The 25,877-nt window shown below is 45.7% G+C and overlaps 1 protein-coding gene across 3 annotated transcripts in view; it reads left to right on the top strand.

Moving 5' to 3' along the window:
* Positions 1-25,877, top strand: part of BCAR3 (BCAR3 adaptor protein, NSP family member) — a 132,969-nt gene that overhangs the window by 57,450 nt on the left and 49,642 nt on the right. Inside the window, exon 1 of one of the 3 annotated variants that reach the window (XM_032247998.1) lies at positions 19,042-24,095. The exons of the other annotated variants lie outside the window; for them this stretch is intronic. Within the exon in view, the coding sequence (XP_032103889.1) occupies positions 24,012-24,095 (84 nt within the window). The 5' untranslated portion in view covers positions 19,042-24,011. Of the gene's footprint in view, positions 1-19,041; positions 24,096-25,877 lie in introns of those variants that run through there. 3 annotated transcript variants of the gene reach the window in all.

Here is a 25,877-nt window from a genome sequence, read left to right as displayed (position 1 = left end):
CTTGGTGGGTTCTTGGTAGACCCACTGTGAGCTGTAATAGAATGACCTACAGTCTCTAAGCTCGTTGCGCAGGTTAGGAGAAGAAAGGAAAGGCTGTAGCTATCATCCTGAGTGGGGACAGAGCCCTGCAGATTTTCCCTTCACAGTGCAGATAACCCCAGAGAAACTCAAGGAGCTGTCCTTTTGGGGTCAGTGCTCCAAAAATTCTCCTTCCTAAAGGGTCTTCTAGGCCTGTAGATGTTACAGGCCATCCAAGTCTCAGATCTCAGCAAGGCCATTTCCTGCAGCCGGCTGGGAATACATTAGGTCATCCAGCATCTGTAAAAAGGAATAATTATGCTCTAACGCCAAGAATAAGTGCCCTGGCTGCCGGAGACCTCAGTGGAGAAGGGATGGCGTGACTTCAGCTCCCTTTTTGTGCTCAAGATGGCTGCAGCCATGGTCACGGTTAAATAGCTGTCTTTGAGGGAAGCCTTTTCTTCCAGCAGGAAAGCAGGCCAGTCTGCTCTGAATTAGCCAGCTCGCAAAGTCATGAAAGGGACTTAAAAAAACAATGGCACGCTGTACATTCCGTGAGATTTTAACAAGTTATATGAACCAAATAATGGGCCAATTGGCTGGCTCTGCAGGTTTTTGCCTGAGTGTGCACATTGGCAGAGCCAGTGCCGTCCCTTGTGGGACCAGAGATCAAACGCTGCTAGCGGTGAATGTAAAACAGCCCTGGCCCGCTCTGGGGCCCACATGTAGAGGGATGAAAGGGAGCTCCCATCCAACTTCTTCCACTCTGCCCCAAAAACATTCTCTGCAAATGTTCTTTGGAGGTTTGGTGTTACTACAGTTATTAAAAAATGCTGAGGTAGAATGTTCCCACATCCTAGGTGTGTACGACAGTCTCCCTCACTCAATGGAATCGTATCCTTTGGGTCTGTGAAAATGTAGCCATTTATAAAAAGTAAAACCTTATGAAAACACGTGTCCATATAAAAGTCTTTATGCATGCTTATAGTGACGTTACTCATAATTGACAAAACACTAGAGGCAGTCCCAAAGTCCTTTAACTGGAACAAACTAATACACCCATACAATGGCATATTATTTAACCATAAAGAGGAATGGACTTTCATTTACTTAGGTTTTTTTTTTTTTTTTTTTTTTTTTTTTTTTTTTTTGGAGACAAAGTCTCGTTCTGTCACCCAGGCTGGAGTGCAGAGTGCAGTGGTGTGATCTCAGCTGACTGCAACCTCCGCCTCCTGGGTTCAAGCGATTCTCCTGCCTCAGCCTCCTGAGTAGCTATAATTACAGGTGGGTACCACCACGCCAGCTAATTTTTATATTTTTTTAGTAGAGATGGGGTTTCACCAAGTTAGTCAGGCTGGTCTCCAACTCTTGACCTATGATCCGGCCGACTTGGCCTCCCAAAGTGTTGGGATTACAGGCGTGATCCACCACGCCCAGCCTACTTATTTTTTTTTAAGAAATGGAGTCTCACTCTGTTGCCCAGGCTGGAGTTCAGTGGTGCAATCATAGCTCACTGTAGCCTCAAACTCCTGATCTTGAGTGATCCTCCCACCTCAACCTCCTGAGTAGCTAAGACTCCAGGCACTCACGACCACACCCAGCTAACTTATTTATTTTTTGTAGAGATGGAGTCACCCTGTGTTTCCCAGGCTGGTCTTGAACTCTGGCCTTAAGCAATCCTCCTGCCTTGGCCTCCCAGCACTTTAGGAGATGTGAGCCACTGCATCCAGCCTAGGAATGAACTATTGATATACACAGAAACATACATCATATTAGTCTAGTCTGTTTTCACTCTGCTAAAAGACATACCTAAGACTGGGCAATTTACAAAAGAAAGAGGTTTATTGAACTTACATTTCCATATGGCTGGGGAGGCCTCACAATCATGGCAGAAGGTGAAAGACACATCTCACATGGCAGCAGACAAGAGAAGAGAACTTGTGCAAGAAAACTCCCCCCCACCTTTGTTTTGAGACAGTGTTTTACTATGTTGCCCAGGCTGGAGTGCAGTGGCATGATCTCGGCTCATTGCAACCTCCACTTCCCAGGTTCAAGCAATTCTCCTGCCTCAGCCTCCTGAGTAGCTGGGATTACAAGTGTGCACCACCATGCCCAGCTAATTTTTTTGTATTTTTAGTAGAAATGGGGTTTTGTGCTGTTGGCCAGGCTGGTCTCTAACTCCTGGCCCCAAATGATCTGCCCACCTCAACCTCCCAAAGTGCTGGGATTACAGGCATGAGCCACCGTACCTGGTAGAAACTCCCGTTTTTAAAATCATCACATTGGCCGGGCATGGTGGCTCATACCTGTAATCCCAGCACTTGGGAGTCCGAGGCAGGTGGATCATGAGGTCAGGAGTTCAACACCAGCCTGACCAACATTGTGAAACTCAGTCTCTACTAAAAATACAAAAAGTAGCCAGGCATGGTGGCACATGCCTGTAATCCCAGCTACTCAGAAGGCTGAGGCAGAGAATCGCTTGAATCCGGGAAGCAGAGGTTGCGGTGAGCTGAGGTTGCGCCACTGCACTTCCCCCCCGCCGGGTGACAGAGCAACACTGTCTCAAAAAACAAAACAGGCCAGGTGTGGTGGCTCATGCCTATAATCCTAGCACTTTGGAAGGCCCAAGGCAGGTGGATCACCTGAGTTTGGGAGCACGAGACCAGCATGAGCAACATGGAGAAACCCTGTCTCTACTAAAAAATTAGCAGGGCATGGTGGCACATGCCTGTAGTCCCAGATACTTGGGAGACTGAGGTAGGAGAATTGCCTGAACCTGGAAGGTGGAGGTTGCAGTGAACTGAGATCACGCCATTGCACTCCAGCCTGGGCAACAAGAGCAAGACTCATTCTCATAAAAAAACAAACAAAAAAACAAAAATAAAGCAAAACCCATCAGATCTTGTGAGACTTATTCACTATCACAAGAACAGCACAGGAAAGACCTGCCCCCATGATTCAATGACCTCCCACCAGGTCCCTCCCAGAACATGGGAATTCAAAATCAGATTTGGGTGGGGACACAGCCAAACCATATCATGCATGAATCTTGAATACATTATGTTGAGTGAAAGTGGACAGTCTCAAAGGCTACATATCTGTAATTACATTTACTTGATATTCTGGAAAAGGCAAAACTTACAGAAAACAAATGAATGGTTGAAAAGAGGTTGGGGAAGAGATGAAGTGCACCAGGGAGCTTTTGGGGATGATAGAAATAGAAATATCATTATTGTGGTGGTAGTAACCCAACTGGGGTTTGTTGTCCATACTCGTGGAATTGTACTAAAAAGGGTGACTTTTGCTGAATACGAATTATACCCAATAAGTCTGACTTTAAAAAGCAAGCTAGACTGGGCATGGTGGCTCACTCCTGTAATCCCAGCACTTTGGGAGGCCGAGGCAGGCAGATCACAAGGTCAGGAGTTCGAAACCAGCCTGGCCAACATGATGAAACCCTGTCTCTACTAAAAAAATACAAAAACTAGCCAGGCCTGGTGGTGTGCCCCTGTAATCCCAGCTCTTAGGGAGGCTGAGGCAGGAGAATTGCTTGAATCCAGGAGGAACAGGTTGCAGTGATTCAAGATTGCACCATTGCACTCCAGCCTGTGTGACAGAGCAAAACCCTGTCTCAAAAAAAAAAAAAATAAGGGCAAGCTAAAGCCTTATAATATTTCAGTCCTTAAGTGATGCCACCTCAGTAGGAGAAATTTTCCATTTTGAGATGGGCCACATCAGGGAGGCCAGACCACTGATGAATATGGAGAAAGTGCTGAGCTTGAAAATTTTTGACTGCAGTAGCTCATTCAACAGATATTTTCTTTTTTCTTTTCTTTTCTTTCTTTTTTTTTGAGATGGAGTCTTACTCTGTCGCCCAGGCTGGAGTGCAGTGGCACAATCTGGCTCACTGCAACTTCCACCTCCCAGGTTCAAGAGATTCTCCTGCCTCAGCCTCCGGAGTAGCTGGGACTACAGGCATGCGCCACCACACTTCCTAATTTTTTTTGTATATTTAGTAGAGATGGGGTTTCACCATGTTGATCAGGCTGGTCTCTAACTCCTGACCTTGTGATCCGCCTGCCTCGACCTCCCAAAGTGCTGGGATTACAGGTGTGAGCCACTGCACCCAGCCACAAGATTTTTTTGGTATATACCATGTGTTTGTAATTGTTTGGTCAGGTCAGACCAGGTGAGAGGAAAGTGTGACCAGGAGCCTGACCTGAAATAGCAGCAGTGAAAAGTTAGGCCATGTGGTGAAGGCCTTTTAGAGACAGAATTAAGACCCAGTTGTTAGGAAAGCTGAGAGATTCTAACAGGATGTAAATGGTGCAGGTGAGGGAGAGAAGCTACGGGCCCTGGGACCACACCAGTACCTAGCATTGTACCAGAAGCCAGTTAATAGGAAGGAAAGGGGATGTCCATTTGGAAACCTTGTTGCCACCGTGACATTAATCTTTGAGCATTTGTGGATATCTTTAGACCAAAGGGTCAGCAAACTATAGCCTAAGACCGAATCTAGCCTACCACCTATTTTTTTTTTAGCCACTAAGCTAAAAGTAGATTTTATATTTTAAAACAGCTTTTTTTTTTTTCTTTTTGAGATGGAGTTTTGCTCTTGTTGTCCAGGCTGGAGTGCAATGGCGTGATCTCGGCTCACTGCAACCTCTACCTCCCGGTTTCAAGCGCTTCTCCTGCCTCAGCCTCCCAAGTAGCTGGGATTACAGGTGCCTGCCACCACCCCTGGCTAATTTTGTATATTTTCAGTAGAGACAGGGTTTCACCGTGTTGGTCAGGCTGGTCTTTAACTCCTAACTCAGCTGATCCACCACCTTGGCCTCTCAAAGTGCTAAAATGACTTTTTAAAAATCCAAAGAAGAATGGCAAAATTATACAAAGTTCCAGTTTTGATGTGTGTTGATCGTTTTATTGGAAGACAGCCATGCCCGTTCATTTATGTATTGTCTGTGGCTTCTTTCCCTATAATGGTGAGATTGAGTACAGATTCTCCTCCACTTACGATGGGGCCACATCCCAATAAACCCATCATCAGCTGAAGATGTCTTAAGTTGAAAATGCATGTAATACACCTAATGTAGTGAATATCATAGCTTAGGCCACTGAACACTATAGCTTACCCCAGCATCACCCGAGTATCATAGTGCATGTTGCTAGCCCAGAAAATATCACATTTCAAAATCTGAAGGACAGTTTTTACTACGTATCACCTTAGCACCATCGTAAAGTTGAAAATCAGTGGGACCATTGTTAAGTTGGGGCCTCTGTAGTTGTGATACTGTGGCCCCAAAAACCTAACAGAACCTTTTATAAAACGAGTTTTCTGACCCCTGCTCTAGACTGCACCTTTACTGTTTGTTTGCCTTCCCAATAGTGTATAGCAGGCTTTCAACAAGAGTGAGTCCTTGGGCAAGTTTTGTGATCTTGCACAATCACAAGGACAGTGCTCTTGTCACACTGTGCAGGATATGGATGCATCTCTGCATCTTGTGAAGTGTACCTGTCAGCTCTGAGCAGCATCTCTCTGCTGCCCTGGTCAGTTCTGACATCTTTAGCCCCGATGGATGAAAAGATGTGTGGGGCTGGATGGGTACTTGAACCCTGGCCTCTCCTGCCTGGGGCTTGTCCGGATAACTCCTCAGGCCAGACACTGCTTTGTCAGTGCAGCCTGAGATGTTTTTGTCATGCCCCAAGTCAGAGAGAAGTGATTTCTCACTGGGCCTCCTGAACTTGGTGGTTTGAGACAAGGTCAAATGCTGTAGCTGCCCTCTGGAGTTGCTGAAAGGAACATGGCCTGGCCAGTGAGAAGAATAAGACCAGATTTACATTCTGTGTGAATTTGTATTCTGTGCAGCCCTGAAGCTGAGGCACCATCCTCTCTAGCTCAAGGAAGGATTCTTCTGAGATCCCAAACTGTAGGGATGGCTAAGAGACTGAAAAACTAACAGGCAGGCAAGAATTGAAACTGTGGCTTCTGACAGGGCTCAGCTCCATACTGGGCTTCGAATCCAGCGTGCCCTGTCGACCTCTAACCTTGTCTCCTGCCACCCTGATAGTCACAGTCCTCTACCACCCTGGCTTTCCCTGGTGTCCCTGGAGCTTTGCCTTCCTATCTGCCTGGAAGGTTCTCAGGCAGAATAGCTGAGTGGTTTGGAGTGGGTGCTAGGACACTGTTGGTTGAATTATGTCCCCCAAAAGCGATATGTTGAAGTCCTAACCCCTAGTACCTGTGAGTGGTGACCTTATTGGGAAATAGGGCCATTGCAGATATAATTAAATTAAGATGAGGTCATATTGCACAAGGATGGGCTCTAGTCCACTGGTGTCCTTATAAGAAGGGGATTTAGACCAGACACACAGACACAGGCATAGAGGGAGAAGGCCATATGAGAATAGACAGAGATGGCGGGGATTTGAGGGGGAGGATAAGTCTGCTAGCCGAGGAGTGCCAGCAACCACCAGAGACGGGGAAGAGCCAAGGCAGGCTCCTCCCTGCAGCCTTCAGTGCCAGCGTGGCCCTCTGGATATTTAATTTAGGATTTCTAGCCTCCAGAGCTGTGAGACAATAAATACATTTCTATTTTAAAGTTGCCAAGTTTGTGGTAATTGGTCATGGCAGTCCTGGGAAACTAATACAGATCCAGAGTCCTGTCTTAGCCATTTTTTCGTTGTGTGACCTTGGGCAAGTTACTGAAGTTCCCCTGAGCTCAATTTCCTAAACAGTAAATGGGAAGACTGGGCGTTAAACAGTGAATACAGGTGAAGTTCTTAGTTCTTAGCGCAGTGCCCCGCATGTAGTTAGCACTCAGTAAATACCAGCTTAGTGACTGTGAGCGTTTAATGCACCTAATGTAGTGACTATTATAACTCAGGCCACTCCCTATGTGGCTGGTTCATTTGACTCACATTTCACTGCCTCAGAATGGCCTTCCCTGACATCCCTACTAAAAGCAACCCCCAAGTCACTCTTATTACTCTCTATATTGTCCTCATTTATCCCAAATTTTATATGTTTGTTCATTGTATTTTATTTTTGAGATGAAGTTTTGCTCTTGTTGCCCAGGCTAGAGTGCAATGGCACGGTCCAGCTCACTGTAACCTCCCCCTCCTGGGTTCAAGCAATTCTCCTGCCTCAGCCTCCTGAGTAGCTGAGATCATAGGCACCCGCCACCACACCTGGCTAATTTTTGTATATTTAGTAGAGATGGGGTTTCGCCATGTTGGCCAGGCTGGTCTTGAACTCCTGACCTCAGATAATCCACCCGCCTGGACCTCCCAAAGTGCTGGGATTACAGGCATGAGCCACTGCGCCCTGCCTGTTGTTGTTGTTATTATCATTTGAAACAAGGTCTGGCTTTGTCACCCAGGCTGGAGTGCAATAGCACAATCTCAGCTCACTGTAATCTCTGCCTCCCAGGCTCAAGCCATGCTCCCACTTTACTTCCTGAGTAGCTGGGCCTACAGGCATGCACCACCACACCTGGCTGATTGTTGGTGTTTTTTTTTTTTTTTTTTTTTTTTAAAGAGACCTGGTTTCACCGTCATGTGGGCCAGGCTGGTCTTGAACTTGTGAGCTCAAGTGATTTCGCCTGCCTTGGCACTGCAAAGATGGCTCATACGGGTATGAGCCACCACACCCAGCCTTATTTGTTTACTTTCATTTTATTTTATTTTCATTCCATTTTTATTTTTGAGACAAAGTCTCGCTCTGTCGCTCAAGCTGGAGTGCAGTGGCTCACTGCAACCTGCGCCTCCCAGGTTCAAGTGATTCTCCTGCCTCAGCCTCCTGAGTAGCTGAGATTACAGGTGTGAGCCACCATGCCTGGCTAATTTTTTGTATTTTTAGTAGAAACGGAATTTTACCGTGTTGGTCAGGCTAGATTCGAACCCCTGACCTCATGATCTGCCTGCCTTGGCCTCCCAAAGTGCTGGAATTCCAAGCGTGAGCCACCACACCTGGCCTTGTTTACTTTTAAAAATAAAACTTATCGCTAGAATGTGAGTCCTGAGGACAAGGACCTTTCTTTGGTTCAGTGACTGACTTAGCACATACACCAGATGCACTAGGGCATTTATTTTAACTTTTAATTTGTGTGAGTACAGAGTAGGTGCATATGAGATATTTTGATACATACAAATGTATAATAATACATGATCTGCCTGCCTTGGCCTCCCAAAGTGCTGGGATTACAAGCGTGAGCCACCACACCTGGCCTTGTTTACTTTTAAAAATAACACTTTTATTTTTACTTTTAAAAATAAATACAATGTATAATAATCACATCAGGGGAAATGGGGTATCTGCCACCTCAAGCATTTATTCTTTGTGTTACAAACCAATTATACTCTTCAGTTATTTTAAAATGTACACACCGTGGGCACTTAAATTTAGGGAAGGGGGAATGTAGTTGTTCCAAAAACTTTGTTTCCCAAAGCAGGTAACACTGATGTCTCTAAAATTTTTCCAGAAATTCTTAAATGTTTTTATTTCAAAACAGCAAGGAGGTTCCCACACCTAACCTCAGTCTACCTTCCTTCTCTTTCCCACCTGGTATAAAAACTGTGGGGTTGCTGTTAACATCTTAAATATTTACTCACATATTTGGGCATAGATATATGTAGTTCTGGCAACTTCTGTAGCTTAGACCTAGCTGCTCTTTGGGAGATCTTGTTAATTGTAGCAGTCAGTAACTTCAACACCAAAAGGAAAGGCCTGGATGTCTAGCTTTAGAATCATTTGCTGTGAAGCTCTTCCCTCTAGTGGTCATCAGTGTCACGACAGTGCAGTGTTTGGCTACAATATTCTGAGCGCCTTTAATATTAAATGTAATAGCATGTTAGGACATTGTATTCAACTGCAGAAAAAAGAGGTGTGTTTACAATACATGAAAAGGTAAGTGGTTTTCAATGGATTTATATAAGGCAGGTTAAAATTGTCAAGGAATTTTATTATTAGAATTAATTGTCAATGTTCTTGAACGAAAAGCTCTAAAATGCTGTAATACTGTATGTAGATTTTGAGATAGGAGGCTTGCATTTGACTTGACGTCTTACCTCTGGTAACCAAGAAGTTTTCTGGAAAGGACTTGTATTTGAATCGTGATTTGATGTCTAAAAAACGGCTTGGCTTGGCAGGAAGCATGCTGGTATTGGGTAAGGCAGAGGACCCCACGCCTGGGTGATAGCGTGTGCCCAGGCTGACTGGAGCAGGAGGAACCTTGGGAGAACAGTAGATGCTCCATGTTTCTTGAATGGGAAAAGAGATTCTCAGAAGAAATCACTTTGTTAAGAGAACAATGAGTTTGGGAAGAATTTTACTTACTTATTGCGAAAATATCTTAACTACATATAACTTTGCAACTTTCTCTTTTCACTGGACGTCGTTCTGTCTTAACCATGTGGACCTCCCTCCTCCTTTCCTTCCCTCCGGTATTCCATTGTATGAAATGCAGCTCTAGTTAACCAGTTCCCTACTGACATTTGGGCTTTGCTAATGATTCTGTTAGAAAGAGTTTTTTGTGGCTAGTACATAGTCATTTAGTAAATATTTGTTCAGTCTCTTCCCTGAGTTGGTCACTATTCCAGGAGCTGAGAATACAGCAGTGAACAAAACATACCTGCCCCACTGGAGCTTTTACCTTGGGGGTGGAGGACTGGGAAGACAATAAGGACAAGCAAGTCAACCGTGTCAGCTGGTGATGAGTGCTTGGCAGAAAAGATGCATCAGGGGAAAGAGCTATGAAAGTTGGGGTAGAGGGACATTAAATTTTAGATAGGGTGACCAGGGAAGTCCTCACCAAGAAGGTGACTTTTAAGTGGAAATGCAAATCAACTGTGATGTCTAAGGGGGAGAAGAAGGGCAAGGCTGTGAAGCCAGCCTCTTCCACGGAGGGACAAGGAGGCCAGAGGCTGGAGCTGGTGAAAGCAGCTGATGTTAAGAGCAGCAGAAGGTGATGTGCAAGGGATTGTGTAGGGCCTGTGTGTCAAAATAAGGAATTTAATTTTCTTCTGGAATGAGATGGGAGGCATCTCAGGTTCATTTGGCTTCTGTGTTGTTGCTAGACTGCAGGGGACAGGGACAGAAGCAGGGAGACCAGTTGGGAGGCCATTGTGATTGTCTAGATGAGAGATGATGGTAGTTTGGACCTGTGAGAGCAGTAAAGAAAGGGGTTCTAGGAATGTAACATGAAGGTGGAGCAATCAGCACTTCTTGATGGACTGGACATGAGGTGGGAGAAGAGAGGAGCCATGCATGACGCTGGTAGGATGGTGCTGTTGTCAATGGAGGTGTCTTGGCGTGCGTTTGTGCCAGAATGTTCAGAAAATAAAAATCTAGGACTCGAATGACTCAGTGTCATTTAATAGGTCAAAATAAAACTTCTTGGCAACTAAAAGATTTTTTTTATTTGTTGTTTCTTACATTTTTCTCAGTTTCTAATTTTTTTCTAATAGTGTTTTTATGATAGTTACTTATAAAAATGAAAACACCCCTGTAATTTTATACCTCAGTCTACTCCATAGATAAGATACTGAAAACTTGTGGCTCAATCAAAATTATGTAAAACAAGTAACTTAAATATTAGAGCAGAAGTTCTTAAATTGTTTTGTCTGAAGACCTCTTACAAATTATCAAGGAACCTAAAAAGTTTTTGTTATACAACTTCTAGCTATTGATATTCATCATGTTAGAAATTAAAATGGAATATTTAAAAATGTTTATTTAACTTATTTTTACTTAATGAGCATTTCAGGTGTGTTATGTTTATTCATATAAAAATGAGAAACTCATTATGTATCAGTGAATATAAATTTATGGTAAGAGTAGCATTGTTTTACATATTTGCAAATCTCCTTTGTGTCTGATAGAGCACAACTTGATTCCTGTGTTTGCTTTGGTGTTCACTCTGTTTTATGTTATTTTGTTTGAAGCTTAAAATAATGTGGCCTTGCACGGGTGTGCAGTTAAAAAAGGGAGAGTATTTTAATCACCTTTTCATGTCATTACAGATATTGGTCTTTGATACTAGACTAGAACTCAGCAAGTTGTAGTTCCTTAAAGGTTAATTGCAGTGTGGACTCTGAAACCCTGTCAGTGAACTTGTTTTACTTTATTTCCTTAAAATTCAGTTTGAGGCCAGGCACGATGGCTCATGCCTGTAATCCCAGCACTTTGGGAGGCCGAGGCGGGCAAATCACAAGGTTGGGAGTCTGACACCAGCCTGGCCGGTATGGTGAAACCCCGTCTCTACTATAAATTAGCCAGACATGGTGGCAGACACCTGTAGTCCCAGCTACTCAGGAGAATCGCTTGAACCCAGGAGGTGGAAGTTGAAGTGAGCTGAGATCACGCCACTGCACTCTAGCCTGGGTGACAGGGAGAGACTCCGTCTCAAAAAAAGAAAAAAAATTTCAGTTTGAATGGGTCTATCTTGCAATTTGAATGGATCTTTTACCCATGCATGAGTTTATATCATCATGCATTAGCCATTTGAAAAATATTGGTTTACAAGTTATGCAGATCTTATAAGTGTTTCACTATGTAATATCAAAACTCACATTCATTAATATGACCACCAATCTCATCAGAAAATAAAGTAATGGAAAGCTGTTAAACTCGTGGTGGTGAATACAAGTTTTCCAAAATTCTAATATTCACTTGAAACCTGGAATTTTATCATTGGTAACAAACACTGTCAGTTGTTTTCCCTGAAGTAACAGGCTCACTTTGTTCGTTTTTCAGAAAATGTCTGCCAAATAAATACCCAAGTAACCAAGCTTGTCAGAGATTCTTTGAAGTAAAAATGATATTCCACAAAAAAGCATCTAGTTGAGCCCTAATTCAGTTCTATAGCTGCTTTTCCTTCAGACAACCTCTGTGCTTGAAAACGCAGCAGAATTGTTTTCTGTGCATGTCCTGTTGCATCGTACAGAATACTAAAGAGACATGTCCTCAAGGGCCCAGATTTAATAAAGTGAATAATTCTCACTGCTTCATCAAAGACTTCTAGGTGGAACTGGCTGTTTTTCTTCAATTCTTTGATCCAGTGGGAGTCAAGCAAGGGCCCCTGGTAGAGTTTGGTGCCTCTGCTTTGTGCTGAGGCACCAGGAATTCACCCGTCATAGCCTTTGCTCCACCAGTATAAATGTCAACCCAGTGAAACAGGCAAAAAATGTCTCCTTATTATGAAAATAAGTTTTGACCTCTCAGACCCCCAGAAGACCCTCCCCCCACCAGCCTGCAGACCACACTTTGAGCACCACTGTACCAGAGGGTCTCTTGCTACTTAAGAGCCTAAAAGCTGCAGAAACAATGAAAACACAAATAATCCCCTCATGTTTATCTACATCCATCTTTTCTTCTCTAGCAAAGTTTACTTTTCAGCTCAGCTTGCCCAACAGTTGCATTTACATTTAAAGAGACTGGTTATTAATATGGAAAAGACATTAAACTTTCATTTAAAAATGAGGGAGAAATTGAGAATCCTCAAAGTAAGGGTTCTCAATTGTGGGGCTGTTCCTTCTAGTGGAGTGGATTGCAACGCCTCTGGAAATGCTAACTGTATGTAACACAACAAAGTCGTCCTCATGATATACTGTAAAGATCTGGTTACTCATCATACACTATAAAGTGCTGGGCCAGAAGCAATTGTAGCTTTCCTCTCAGTGCTTTATATTAAAACTCTGAAATCCCCAAGCTTGGGGAGGCCAACGCTGGGGTTATGGCAAGGTGCTCTGCTCGAATGTGGAAGTGCAGTCAAGGGATAAATTCGTTGGAGGGATTTATTTACTTGGGGCAGGCTGGAAGTGCTCATTCTCCTGATCCTTAAGCTTTTATTAATTGCTGCAGCCTTGGCTCCTTCAGTGCACCCAGTGTGGATTCACTGGCTGAGCTCCATTCGTCCTTTATGTGAATGAAGATAAGGCTGTGTCGGACCCTGGGAATGAGAGCATGCTGTTTGGCCCTTCGAGGCAATTTCCTTTGGAGTCCCAGCTCTCTCCAGATGGCATCTAATTGTTTCTTGAATGACCTCAGTGTCCAGGCTGCAAGAACCTGGTCTGAGAGGCCATTTCACATATTTATTAGCCTGTGGATGAGAACTTACTATATAAAGCCCCCATTCACACTCTCGAAAGAGCTTTTTGTGTAGAAGAAATGAGGAAGCTGATGGACTGTTTCCTGTGACCACCAGTCTCCAGCTGGATACTTATTTTTACCAGGCCCAGGTGGGTATATTTTGAAGGGGTCTGTGTGGTCCAACTGAGCCCATCCTAGTTCAGTCCCCTCCTCTGTCTTCTCTTGACAGAACAGAGTCAAGTCCTCTTACTTGCTGGTTTCAGGATTACTTGAACAGAGTACAGGTGGTGTGAGTTGGGAGTTACTGCATTTTGGAGGCCTCTCCCAGTTTGGAATCCCAGCTAGTTCAGAGTTTGAGAGTGTAAGATGACTCTTAGGGCCAAAGTGCGAACCAGCCCTAATTCAGCCAGAGGCTGGCATGGCTGGTTCACCCAGTGAGGAGCATAACTTCTGGGTGGCCTCACGCCTCTGCAGTTCTGAACTATTTTTGGGGAGAGAGGGAAGGGCTTCCACCTTTCTGCAAATGTGATGAATAAGAGCCGTGTCTCCAGAAATATGCATGCACACTTATTGCGTGTCTTAGTTCCAGGTTTTTGTGGACCCCAGGTTGAGAATCCCTGAGCTATCCAGATGTTCAGTGGGCCCCTATCATGTTCAGGCATTCCAATGATGACAATAAGACGTGGGTCATGAGGGCCAACAGACAAGGGCTCCGGTCATTTTAATGAGTGCTTCAGTAGCTGAACCCTGGAGGACAGGGTTAGAGCTAGGGTTCCTTACTGGGGTAAGTAAAATAATAGCAAGGGGAGAAGGAAACCCCTATGGGCCCACACAGACTGAGGGCAGGGGCTCCCAAACTTCCAGGCCACATCCACCTAAGGACTAAGGAGCACATTTGGGAAGATTTGAATGTAATTTGGAGATGATGTAAGTGTCCCATCCTTTGACGTAGAAAGAAGTCATCAGGGTTGCCCTCCCAGGTGACTGTACCTGGAAAAGTTCACCTGGCCTCAGTAAGGGAATGTCTCAGCCAGTACCTCTGAATAGGGTCCTGTTGCCTTCTACATAGCAGAATAACCTTTTGGAAACATCCTGGTGCCACATAAGCAGGGCTGAGAGTGCAGTTGTTTCGTGCTTTCCCCTGGCTGGGAGGTGCTGGGCATGGGAGCAGAACTTACTCCTACACCAGTGGCACAGGACATTCCAACAACATGAATCCCTCTCCCTCTTCCTAGAGGCAAATTCATGTCATCTTTATCCATGAAAACTCAAGACAGGTCAGTTCTCTCATGGAAGTCCCTGGAAGAGATTGCCAAACACCATTAATTTCCATTCATTACTGACACGGGAGTGCACAACCCTATTATTAACGGGTGTATGATATGCATGCTTTCATGTAACATCAGTTCATGTTGGCTCCTTGTAGCATTTCTCAGATACAGAGATCACATTTTATACACATAATCTCTAACAGAGCCCAACACAGTACGTTACATCTCCATCTCAAGTTTTAATCTCACACTGATAAGGTGAGCCCGTAAATGCACATTAATGGTGTGAGCTAGGAAACTTACCTCTGGGCAGGCAGGGGTGGAGCGGCCTGGGTTGATGACTACGTCTGGGAAGGAAAACGTTGTTAGGACCTTAAGTCTCTTGCATCTGCTTCTTTCTGTCAGCACTTTGGCCACATTCTCTTCCATCAGTTTCTTCATGCAGTGGGGGCGTGGCTGTGGTCTGCTCTAAGCTTATAGTCTTAAAGCTTGTGGTCCAAGGGGAAAAGCGAATGTCTCCCTCAGCCCCAGTTTGAAAAATCTCAGGGAAGCACTCTGCTTGGTTTCATGTTGTTCTTGGGCCATTCAGTGTTCAGTGTTCTGATTGGCTCACACATCCATTAAAAAGATGAATACACATGCTACTCAGTAAAGCTTTTAAATATAATAGCCACCACCTGCTATCTCTACAATTTCCCCCCTACGTTTTTAGGATCAGAAGTATATTCTGCTATATTTCTATTATCTCTACCTATTCAGGGTACATATATAAAATGTTGACACATGAATGGTAAGTTTTGCAAAATATAATAATCTTTTCAAGTCCTAGCCCCATCTTTCCCTAGTTTATCCACCTCCTGGTTTATGTAGTGGATACCGATTGCCTCCAAGTTTGCCAGATTCACTGCTGTTATAGAGAAGTTATGGGCAGGGGGTGAGGGTGTCCAGAGGCGCTGTGGATCCCTGACGATCTAGAGCTTGGCCTTGGACAGATTCCCACATCTTATCACGAGTGACCCAACCAGGAGACCTGGTGTTCCTGGAGAGTTACCCAGCTGGGTTTCTGCTGTTCTCCCTAGTAATTCTCCTTTCCTCCATCCAGCCCTTCCACCCATTTGGGTATACATTGCAAGGCGTACTCAAATCCTTGGGCCACTGGCAAAAGGAATTCATTGTCCCCATCTTGGCACCAGGAAGAGCACATGTTGGCCTTCTGGATGTCACTCCTGCGGACAGCATTGTGCTTGGCAGTTGATACGTTAGGAAGTGAAAAAACTGGCCGGCAGTCAAGGAGGTCCTTCCATGCGCAGAACCCTCTGAGCCGGCCTCTTCCTGTAGAGAAAGGGGTACTGTTTGTGTCTCGATATGTGACAAAGGCAGTCCCTTAGCCTTTCTTGTGCAGTAAGATTTTGTTGCCTCCTGGTTCTTCTCAGATTGTGACGTCAGCATCCATCTGTCCCAGCCCTGCCCTTCCCTTTCAGCTGTGAGTGGACTAGGATTTCTGATGGACTATTACAGATGTGACCTGCTGTCGGTGTTGCCAAGAGTATCTGTCCCTTGATTGGAGGGAGGCTTGCCTTTCAGATTTACATAAGATAAAGCACTTGTGGTGACCAGGTGTTCTCCATGCTTCCCTCATCACACCAGATAGAGCCAGACATTCTGATTCATTGTTGTTTTAATCATTAACTTTAAAAGCTGTTTGATCCCACATGTGAAATGGAGCTAATAATACTCCTCTCCTAGTGTGAGTATGAAATAGGACACTATGGTAGAAGTTCTCTGTAGAAATACCGGCTCCTGGGGACCTTGCACACAGAGTGAGTGAGGTGAAACAATGTCTGTGACTGCTGCCAGCTTCTTCAGGGCATTTCTGAAGTCTGGTGAGGAGGGGTTTGTTGAGAGTCAAACTTGTAGCTCTTTGAATTTACTATCCTAAGTATTATATGCAAACAAGGTCCTTGCACCCGCTGAGTGAAGAGGTTCCCGTGCTGGTGAAAGCAGTGAGGAACTGCAATACTAGCCCCAAGGCTGTCTATTCCCTCCTCCTAGCAGCCACATCCCTGCCATGGCCTGAGTATATGCAAGTTGGCCAGCCAAGGGTGCTTTATTGGTCCTTACTCACTTCTGTGACCACCAGAGTATTTTTACCTTCCTTCCCGCAAGCCATGAATCTTTCTGGATCAGAAGGAATTTTTTGGTCATGTGACTCTGAGATTGGGTAAAAGTAATAACCCCTCTCCTCAATGAACACAACAGTTTGTATACGGTTTCTAGTGGCTCATGGAAGCCCCAGTCCACCCCTAGGTTCAGAATTCCTAATCTGGACTGATTCTCAGCTACTTTGGGCAGGTTGCAGAATTATCCAGTACATCACTCAGATGGTAATGCCCATGATCAGCTTATGACCACGAAAAAAGGATATTTTCCCACTGAAATAGTTTGTTTACATGGCTAGAATTTGTTTGACAGCAGAAAAGCGATTGATAAGACCATTTTCTCTCCAGGCCGGAATGGGTGGGGTTACTGCTGACTCCACCTCTCACCTAGTGCAGATTCTCCCTGCTCCTAGATTCCTGCCTTCCTAGGCAGGTGATCCCTTGCAGGCTGGTTCATCTACTCAGGCACTTGGCAGCCGTGCTGGGTGGAGATGGGGGTGGGTGGTTTTGGAAGAATGCACTGTAACTCTGGCAGATTCTTGCCATCAGGGGCTTGAGAGAAGGAGGTCTAAGCAGAAGGCAGTATCTGGGAGGACACAGACAAAAAGTCTAGTGAGGGCAGGCAGAGGGGTCACAGCATCCAAGGAGCTATACCAGACATGGTTGTAGTTCTAGGAATGGTTGATATCAGACGACCCAGTAATACAAGCCAGGGAAATATGAAGGCATCTGGCATATGGGAAGTAGTTCTCTGGGGATGCTAAACTCACTTGGAAGATCTGTTCCCAGGGCTGAATTGCAGGGCCAGGGGAGGGGGCAGTGGGGCTGGAGGAGTGAGGATCTTGTAGGGCATCCAATCAGGACTGAGGCTGTAGTCCGATTCTGCAGCCAGCTTGGTCCCAAGGCAGTGGGAAAGGAGGGGTACCACCCAGGCCCCATAGGCAGAGGGAACCCACAGGATTCCCAGTTAGAGTGGCTCAGACAAGGGTGGTACATGGAGAGCTAGCTTGGATGGACCCAGGAGACCTCTGGGTTAGGATCATGTGGGCTGTGTATATACCTGCTGCCTGTTAAACAACTCCTAACATGACAGACTCTGGAGTAGAAAATCCTGAGACATCTGAGCAAGTGTAATTAAAACCATATGTGGCATTTTAATAAGCAGTTTTAAAATTTAATAAGTAACATATATTTTAAGGCTAAAAGCTCTTAAAAATCTCCTTATTATATCAGCTTTAAGTATACCAGCTGGGAGCCAGCCTCCGGTCAGTGGCTTATGGCATGGGTGGGTGTCCACCCTTTTCTCGTGGCTACAGGCACGGTTTCTGTAGCCCAGCATGTGGGTGGGCGTGTGCCCTGCGAGCGCAGTGGGGAAGATGGGGCCTGTTGCCCCTTCCTTCACAGGGCTAAAGAAGCTCACATTTGTTGACTGCCTACTGTGTGTTGTGTGCCAGGGCCTCCATGGATATCCCTCTTGATGTTCACAATAACCTGGTAAGTTTGGGGAGGAAACTGAAGCTCAGAGAAGTTAGTTAATTTCCGAAGGTCACCCAGCTAGCTAGTGGTGAAGCCTGGAACCCGTCTTGGCCCTCCTGCTAGTCTCCTACCTCCAGGGTGTATTACAGAGCCGTTTTGAAGACGAGCAGACATCTGTCTCACAGCTCAGTTTTGGAAGATGCCATTTTACAGAGGTGCTTGTGAGACCGTGGAGATGGGAGAGCGGCAGCTGTTCCTGGCTGGTAAGGCCTCCAGAGGGCCCTGGACACGCCTCTCTGCCCGTTTCGTAGCACTCTGCTTGGGAGGGACCTCTGAAGGGCTTTGTGGTGTTTGCCTATTAGTTGCTCACATAGCTCATGCCTACCAAAAGTGGAAGGAAAGGGAAAGAGAAGAGTGTACAGCAAAGAAAACCCAGGAGCTGAGATGGCAGGGGAAGTAAGTGATTACCCCAGCTGTAATTGTTTGCATAGTAAGTGTAGAAGAAACGGAATCTTGGGAAGTAGGTGGTGAATCATCATGGATGGATAAGACTCCAAGGGGTTTATGGATGGGCTTTAGTGGATACAAGGATCCCCTGAAGCAGAGGTGTCCAAGAAGGAGAATGGGTTCTCAGTTTCTGTTTCTGGTTGGACCAGTAAAGCCCCTTCATCCCTTTTTTCCACTTGTCACTAGAGACAGAAACTGAAAACCATGGCTTCGGCCAGGCGTGGTGGCTCATGCCTATAATCCCAGCAGTTTGGGAGGCCAAGGTGGGTGGATCACGAGGTCAGGAGATCAAGACCATCCTGGCCAACATGGTGAAACCCCGTCTCTACTAAAGTACAAAAAAAAAAAAAATTAGCCGGGTGTGGTGCCACATGCCTGTAATCCCAGCCACCTGGGAGGCTGAAGCAGAGGAGTCGCTTCAACCCAGGAGGGGGAGGTTGCAATGGGCCGAGATCACACCATTGCACTCCAGCCTGGTGACAGATCGAGAGTACGTCTCAAAAAAAAAAAAAAAAAAAAAAAAACCAACAACAAAAAAACCCCCATGGCTTCAGGCTGTTAAATACCTAAAACAGAACAAAATGGAACATCAACAACAACAAAATAAGGCACGTTGGATAAGCTCTAATAGTAAAGCATTGCAAGTAAGTGTCTTTTGCTCTAGAAGGAGGGTCACTGGCTTTCATCGAATCTCAGAGAAGGCCAAGATTGTCAGATAGTGAGTCTGCCATTTGAGAGCTTGGGATTATGTCCTGCATGTGTTCTTTTTTTTCTTTTTTGCCTTAATGCTAAAAACAGAAAATTGAGCTTGTGTACTACAGGATTTTTGGGGTGACACCAGGAACTACGTTGTAGTGGTAGAGAGGTGCACGGGGCAGAATTGTGTGTGATAGCATAAGAAAGCAAAACAGAGCAGAGTGCATAATTTTGCTTCACATTACTCAGTTATACAATTTTAATAGCTAGTTAGAGAAACAGAAATTTGTAAGGGAAGACAGAAGGCCCAGCAGAGAGAAATCTGCTGTGGACTGTACTTAGTGTCTGTTTGTGTGCTAGGCAGATCAATACTGCTTCCGGATAGAGACCATTTAACAGCCATACTTTCATCCCCTTGAGGAATCTGGGGAAACTGTCAGACCAGGATATATACAGCAAACACTCCTAAATGCACCCTCTGTTCACCAGGGCAGGCGAACATCTTGTCCACAGCAATACACAAAGGGGGCCAGAGTCTCGTTTGCATTCCCTTTTGGAGCAAGAAATCAATCAGATTTGCATATAGGAAAATGTGTGGAACTGTCTTTGGCAGCTTCCATAGCTACTCAGCCTGGCTGGAAGAGGAGCTGACCTCTTGTGCAAAGTCCTCTCCTCCTGTCCTCCCTGGTTTCCCAGCTCTTCTCCCTGAGGCCCTCTTGCTCTTTGTGGGAAAGCGTCTGGGCCCCTGGCTTATTTGTTCAGAATCAGGCAGAGACAGGGTGGGTACTGGGGAAGTCTTGAGAAGCAGGGCTGCAGATCAGCTTGCCTCCTTTTCTGCCTAGGGCTTGCCAGGCACCTGCCACACTGCTCTCTAGGGAGCCAAATATGCAGAGGGTCTCCTCCCTGTGACACCAGGCTGGTGCTGGGCCGGGCAAGGTCCAGGCTAATCATTGCCTACTTCCTGGGGCATGAGGAGAGATGGAGCTGGTTCCATCAGCCTCATGCCCTAGCTCATTAAAGCTGTCTTTGTTCACTGAGAGCCAGATCACTGGTGTTTAGGGGAAGCAAAAAGCCAGAAAGCATTGATCTTTGGGGGAGAGGGAGTAGGATCAAGGATCTTAGTAGTTGCCACAAGATGTTTTGAGCTGTTTTGATCATGATGACTGGTATTCACCCCTGACTGACATCCCTTTGGGCAGGAACGAGCCAGGCCTTGAAGCCTGGGGTGAGTCACTGTCCTCAGCCATGGGCAGAGTCACTGTCCATGGGGCTGCTTGACAAAGCCCAATAGTGCCTCAGTATAAGCCTTGATGCCCTGATTCTGGGGAGCTTTGGGGAGGGTTTGGGGCTATGGGCAGAATTGTGTTCCAGATGTGCTGAAACACTGAAAAGTAGGTACCTGGCAGGCATGTCTTTCTCCCACCATCTCCCTCCATTCCTTGTTGGAGAGAGGGTCTACCTCACTGGGAGCCTGACCTTCTAGCGGGAGCTGTGGCGCTTTGGGAAAAGTACCCTGCACTCACTCTCTTGGTCCTTCTCAGCTGAGGGACTGCTGCCAACAGGAAGCATGTGTCTGCTGAATATGTCTGGCAGGCAGCTCCTGTTTCCATGGTTACTAAACAGGGAAAGTTAGTATTAGGGCTGCCCAAGGAAAAACTGGCATTGAGGGCAGTGCTTATGCAGGGGTCTTCCTCTGGCTTGCTTTAACCCTCTTTTTGAATTAGGGGGTGAGCAACATTTGACCTGAGCTAATGGAGGTTTCCTTCAAGGACCTACCTGGCTTCCCAGCCCTGGCTTTAATCACAGCTGTTCCCTCGGTACCGCCGGTGCTGAGGGGCATGCCTTCCAGGCAGCCAGAGAGGGGTAGTGGTGCTCACCCTTCCAGACCTTTTCCAGAGCTCAGAGCTGCCTGACTGGGCCCCTCCCTTCCTCAGTCCCTGGGAGTTCCTTAGAAATGCCCTCCCCTGTCCCCAAAGGGGCATGGTGTTTAGAAAGCCCTGCATCCAAATTTGATGAGTCCCCAATTCCATGCACCAGATTATTAGAAAGTGGCCCACTGCCCCAGGTCACAGCCCTTTCATGGGTCTGTGTAACAGGTTTAATTATAGGACATTTAAAAATCTATTTGTGTTTCTATGTGATCAGATACCAGGTTCTGCAGTCTGAGGTTGGAGTCCCTAGCCCTTTGTTCTCTGCTGAGTGGCATATTGGTCTAGTCCTCTATTTCTTTGTAACCAGAATAATCATTGTGGGGAGAATGGAAGGAATTGATCAGTGTAAATAGGTGATGTTTTAAAGCTTAACAAGGCAGTGAAGGACACTTTGAGAGTTTATGCAATTGTCATCTTTAGTTAGAAAAACAACACGTTATTTTAGTCTCTCTCCTTGACCGTTTCAGGAGAAAATTGATTAAAACCTTTGAGTGCTGCTTCAGAAATTATTTTTGGTGTGGAATAAAAATAAAAGTGCTTAGAAAACAGTTACCTAATAAGATTAGTCCATTATTTAATCCTGGTGGAACAAATTCTTTGGGTATTTTGGAGATATTTCTTAGAATAAACAGAGAAATCCTCAGGTAACCAGGGCTGTGATTCCACAGTGGCCTAAGTGTCTTTGGTTTTGTTTTTACCCTGGCTCTGGAGCACTTTATTTGTAATTCTGTGTGATTTACATGTCTGAGTTATTTGCATATTACTTTCAGGAATGCATTGCATTCATGATTTCTGGGGGAAGGGTGCCTGGGCTTCAAAAGCTCTTGGCTGATTGATCTCACTGGATTTCTGTGCAGGATTTCAGGCACTGCTCCCCTCCCTTTTCCCCGGCCTGGGATGGTACCTTTCTAGCCTCTTGGGGAGGTTTTTAGCTTGAAGGAATTGCTATTTTCTCTCAAAGGAGAATACCAGGTAAAAATGGCCACCTCTGTGGTGGCTCAAGGCCTGATTGATGAGTCATGACCACAGCACTGCTGGGACCTGGCCTGGCTGCTCACATGCACTTACCCTTTGAACCCCATCTAACAGAAAGGAGGGCAAGCCAGAAAACACTTCCTCACAGGTGCAGTGCTGAACCTTGGAGGACAGTAGAGACCCACTGACCAGACAGTTTTCAAGAGCTCTTTCAGCTCAGAAAACCCTTCTGAGTTCTGCCACCCTTGGTGCTTCCTTCTAGGTTCTCTGGTGGACTTTCTGTGGCCTGGGAGCCCTTAGGGCTTTAGACCAGACCTCCAGAGTCAGAGAGGAGAAGGAGTGAGGGAGGAAAGCAGCTGAAGGAGCAGAAAGGAAGTCATCGCCCACGCTTGGGCCTGTGGTGTTAGAACCTCACTTAGCAGCTCCATCCCCATATCTACACATTGGTTAGGCCAGGCCCTTGCCCTTGCATGGGCTCTCCATACCTGCTCACTGGGCACAGAACAAACAATTTCCTATTTTTGCAAGCAGACTTGGCCTAGTCCAAAAGCCGAGTCTCTTGAGGATTTGATGCTAATTCCATTGGATATTTCTCATACCTCCCTCACGCCCCATCTGATATTGTTCCTTTCTGGACTGAATAGGTTTTGTTTCTTCCTCATTACAAGTTTCTACCTGTGTGAAGTTTTAGAAAGCTTCAGGACACATTCCAGTTTTGAGTGGCCCAAGCCACAAAAAGTTAGTATTTGGAGCAGTAGGATAGGAGAGGAAGAGCGACAGGCAGAAACCTGGATTTGATTTTAAAAAACAAAAAAGATTCGTGGAGCAGCCACTATAACTGGAATGAAAGAGGAAAAGCAATTAGTTTTCCCTAAAGGTTATGCAGCTCTTGGTAGGGGTAGAGGACTCACATTGCAGGGAACCCAGGAGGGCCTTGCCTGGCTGTGTTGGATGCGAGGTTTGTGTGCAGGATCCAGGTTACGCAAAGTGGGTAATCAGAGTGGTGACGAGTAATTAAAGTGAAGGATTTAAAGGAGGGCGTAGGACAAACAGTTGAGTCAGGAGGAGGTACATAGTCCCCATCCTCCCAACAGGTTGCACAGCCAGGTGGGAGGGCATAAGGCACTCTGGGTGTTTGCTGACAGACTTGCTAATTAAACCCAAAAGGCAATATTGCTTTGCCAATAGTGATGGCTGTGCCAACGTTATCAGCTGCAAACTGGCTGCCAGGAGCATCTTAATTAAAAATAAACAGCTCTAGAGGTGGGCTTGGGAGAGTGAAGACAGGGATCCTGCCTGGGTTACTTAGGACATCTAGGATTGCTCCTAGGGAAAGTCACTTTGAGGCCACCTCCTTTTCTCAAAGGAGCCTCTGTTCATGACAAGGTGGTGTGATATGTACAACTTGCCCTGCTTCCTTAAACCCCTGGGTGCTGAAGTGACAAGCAAACAGAACCACTAGGAGCAGGTTGCATGGTACAGTTCAGCCTCAGAAGAAAATACTGGGGGGCAAGAAGACGGACGCTAATGATTTCTGCCTGGTCTCTAAATTGAGGGGACAGCTAAAGCCTAAGGCCTCTTCTAAGAGGGGTTAGAATTTCATCAGAAAGCAAGTCTGGTCACATGAGAATTTCTGGCACTGTGTGCATGGCAGGCTGGACACCAGCCTGCGAGAATTGAGCGAGTGGATCGTATTGGCTTTAGCAGAGGGGAAAAGTCCCAGACTAGCCCGGGAGAAGGAGCCGACTCACTCCCCTGCCTGCCGACTTCCCCGACTTCCAGGCAGAAGCAGCACAGCTGCTGTGGTGGGCTAGGGCTTTTACATCTGAAACCCCTTTTATTTTGACCCTAAAGAAAGTGTGTGGTTCCCGGGACTGAAGACTGAAAGATGCCTAAGGAATGCAATGCTTTCCACGCCCTCTCGGCAGCTCTGTGCTGCTTCTATCACCGCAAGTCTTTCATTGGAGTCAAGGTAGGTTTGGTTTGGAAATAAAGTACATGTATAACTCTTTCGGGGGGCCCTGAAAGAATTAGTTCCCTAGAGGGCAATAGAAAAAGTTTGCAGCTTGCTGGTTGTAAAAACAGAGGTGCTTTCCTTGACTGACGGGTTTTCAAAAGCCCCTAGTGGTATACCTCCCCTGGAATCAGAGCCCAGTGGCACAGAATGGGGCGGGCTCCCTGTGTGTTTTGGGCTGAAGCTGTTTTTCAGCCTAAGTTTTCCTTAGGCTGAAATTTTATGCTAAAGTAGCTCAATAAGACAGAGATATTTTTCTTCTTTCTCTTTTTTGTCTCTGTCTCTCTTCCTTCATTTCTACCGAATGCAAGGTGGCTGAGCCCTTTTCTTTGTTTATCCTGCTGGTCCATTAGGTATCAATAATGTATATAATGTACAGAAGCCACAAAATATTTTCTTTTAAATTGCAGCCAGGTTTCAAAACATCTCAGAGTTCACAACTGTTGTCTTTACTGCTCACATTTTAACATTTGTCATAAGACACCAGTGCCAAGAGCTTTGTATGTCAATACACTATTTTGATGAAAATATTCAGAGAACCTCCTTTGGCTGATTCAAGATGAGGGCTGTGTTCTATGTTGCCTGCCTGTGACGCACTAGGAACTAAGATTAATATAGGCTTTCGTTGATCTTGGGGTTTGCCTGCCTTGGAAAAAGCCTGTTGGCCCAACCTTGCCTACAGACCTCATTTATTCCTGGTAAATTGGACTCTGAAAGCTCTGAAGGAATCCTTCCCTCCCTGAAGCAGAGCTCCCTTTCCTGTGGGACTGGCTTATGCATTACCTTTGAAAAGCCTGCAACAGGGTTATGATGCTTCCTTCTTCTCAATATGCTTTTTTTAAAAAATCAGAAAAACCACCTGTTAGTGGGAGAAAACCTTTCTGCATAAAAACATACAGAGTGGGGAAAGGATGAGCTTCTGCTGATTTTGCTCTCTGGTAGGAGTGTTCATTTTTGTCCCTTTGTCAAGAAATTTGACAGAGGATGAGTAATTAATTATTGGTTAGAAGTGTTCCCTTCCTGACTCGAGCCCCTTTCTGTCCTGGAGCCCCGTGGAGTGATGCAAGGTCCATGTGGTTTCTGGCCTAAATATGGATCGTTCTAGTGTGGGGCAGATGAAGTCATGCCATTAACAGTATTTTAAAGCTTCCAAGATAGACTGAGAGGTCCAAAGGGTATGTGCACTTCAGGGATTGGCAGCAGGTTTCACTCTAACAGAAGTTCTTCCACAAGCCAACTTCTGCTAATTCAGAAAAGTGCAACTCAGCATTGGGTATATGAGGGGGTCAGCCTATAAATATCTGTGTCTGAGGGATGAGATTCTGTTTGGGCACCCCTGTTTTTCTGCAGTTACAGCCCCAAGCCTGCATAATGTGTAGAAAACGCCACTTAATATATGGGCTTAGTCGGAACGGGCTGTCCTTCAGCCTGTCCACTCTCTCCCTCTCCACTGTGGCCACTCTCAGTGGTTGACTATTGGTAGAAATAGTCTTCTTTCCAGCCAGACTTCCTACTCCATTCCCAGTTTGTCGAAGTCTTCATAGCACAGAGAGAAGGCCTGACCTGCTCACTTGCTGGAAACTGTAGCCCTCAGTCCCAACTTAGGGTTCCCCAACTGCACCCTCAAAATGAGTCTCCCTGTTTTATTTGGCTTAGCTAGTTACTTGGGAAAGAAATCTACTTGTACCTAATCCCCCATCCTGCCAGTGGCGCCCCAGTTGATAATGCCAAATCACTTTA

The sequence above is a fragment of the Sapajus apella genome, unplaced genomic scaffold, assembly GCF_009761245.1.
Source record: "Sapajus apella isolate SASKATOON/1434 unplaced genomic scaffold, GSC_monkey_1.0 scaffold64, whole genome shotgun sequence".
Lineage (NCBI taxonomy): Eukaryota > Metazoa > Chordata > Mammalia > Primates > Cebidae > Sapajus > Sapajus apella.
This window is presented reverse-complemented; position numbering and strand designations above follow the sequence as displayed.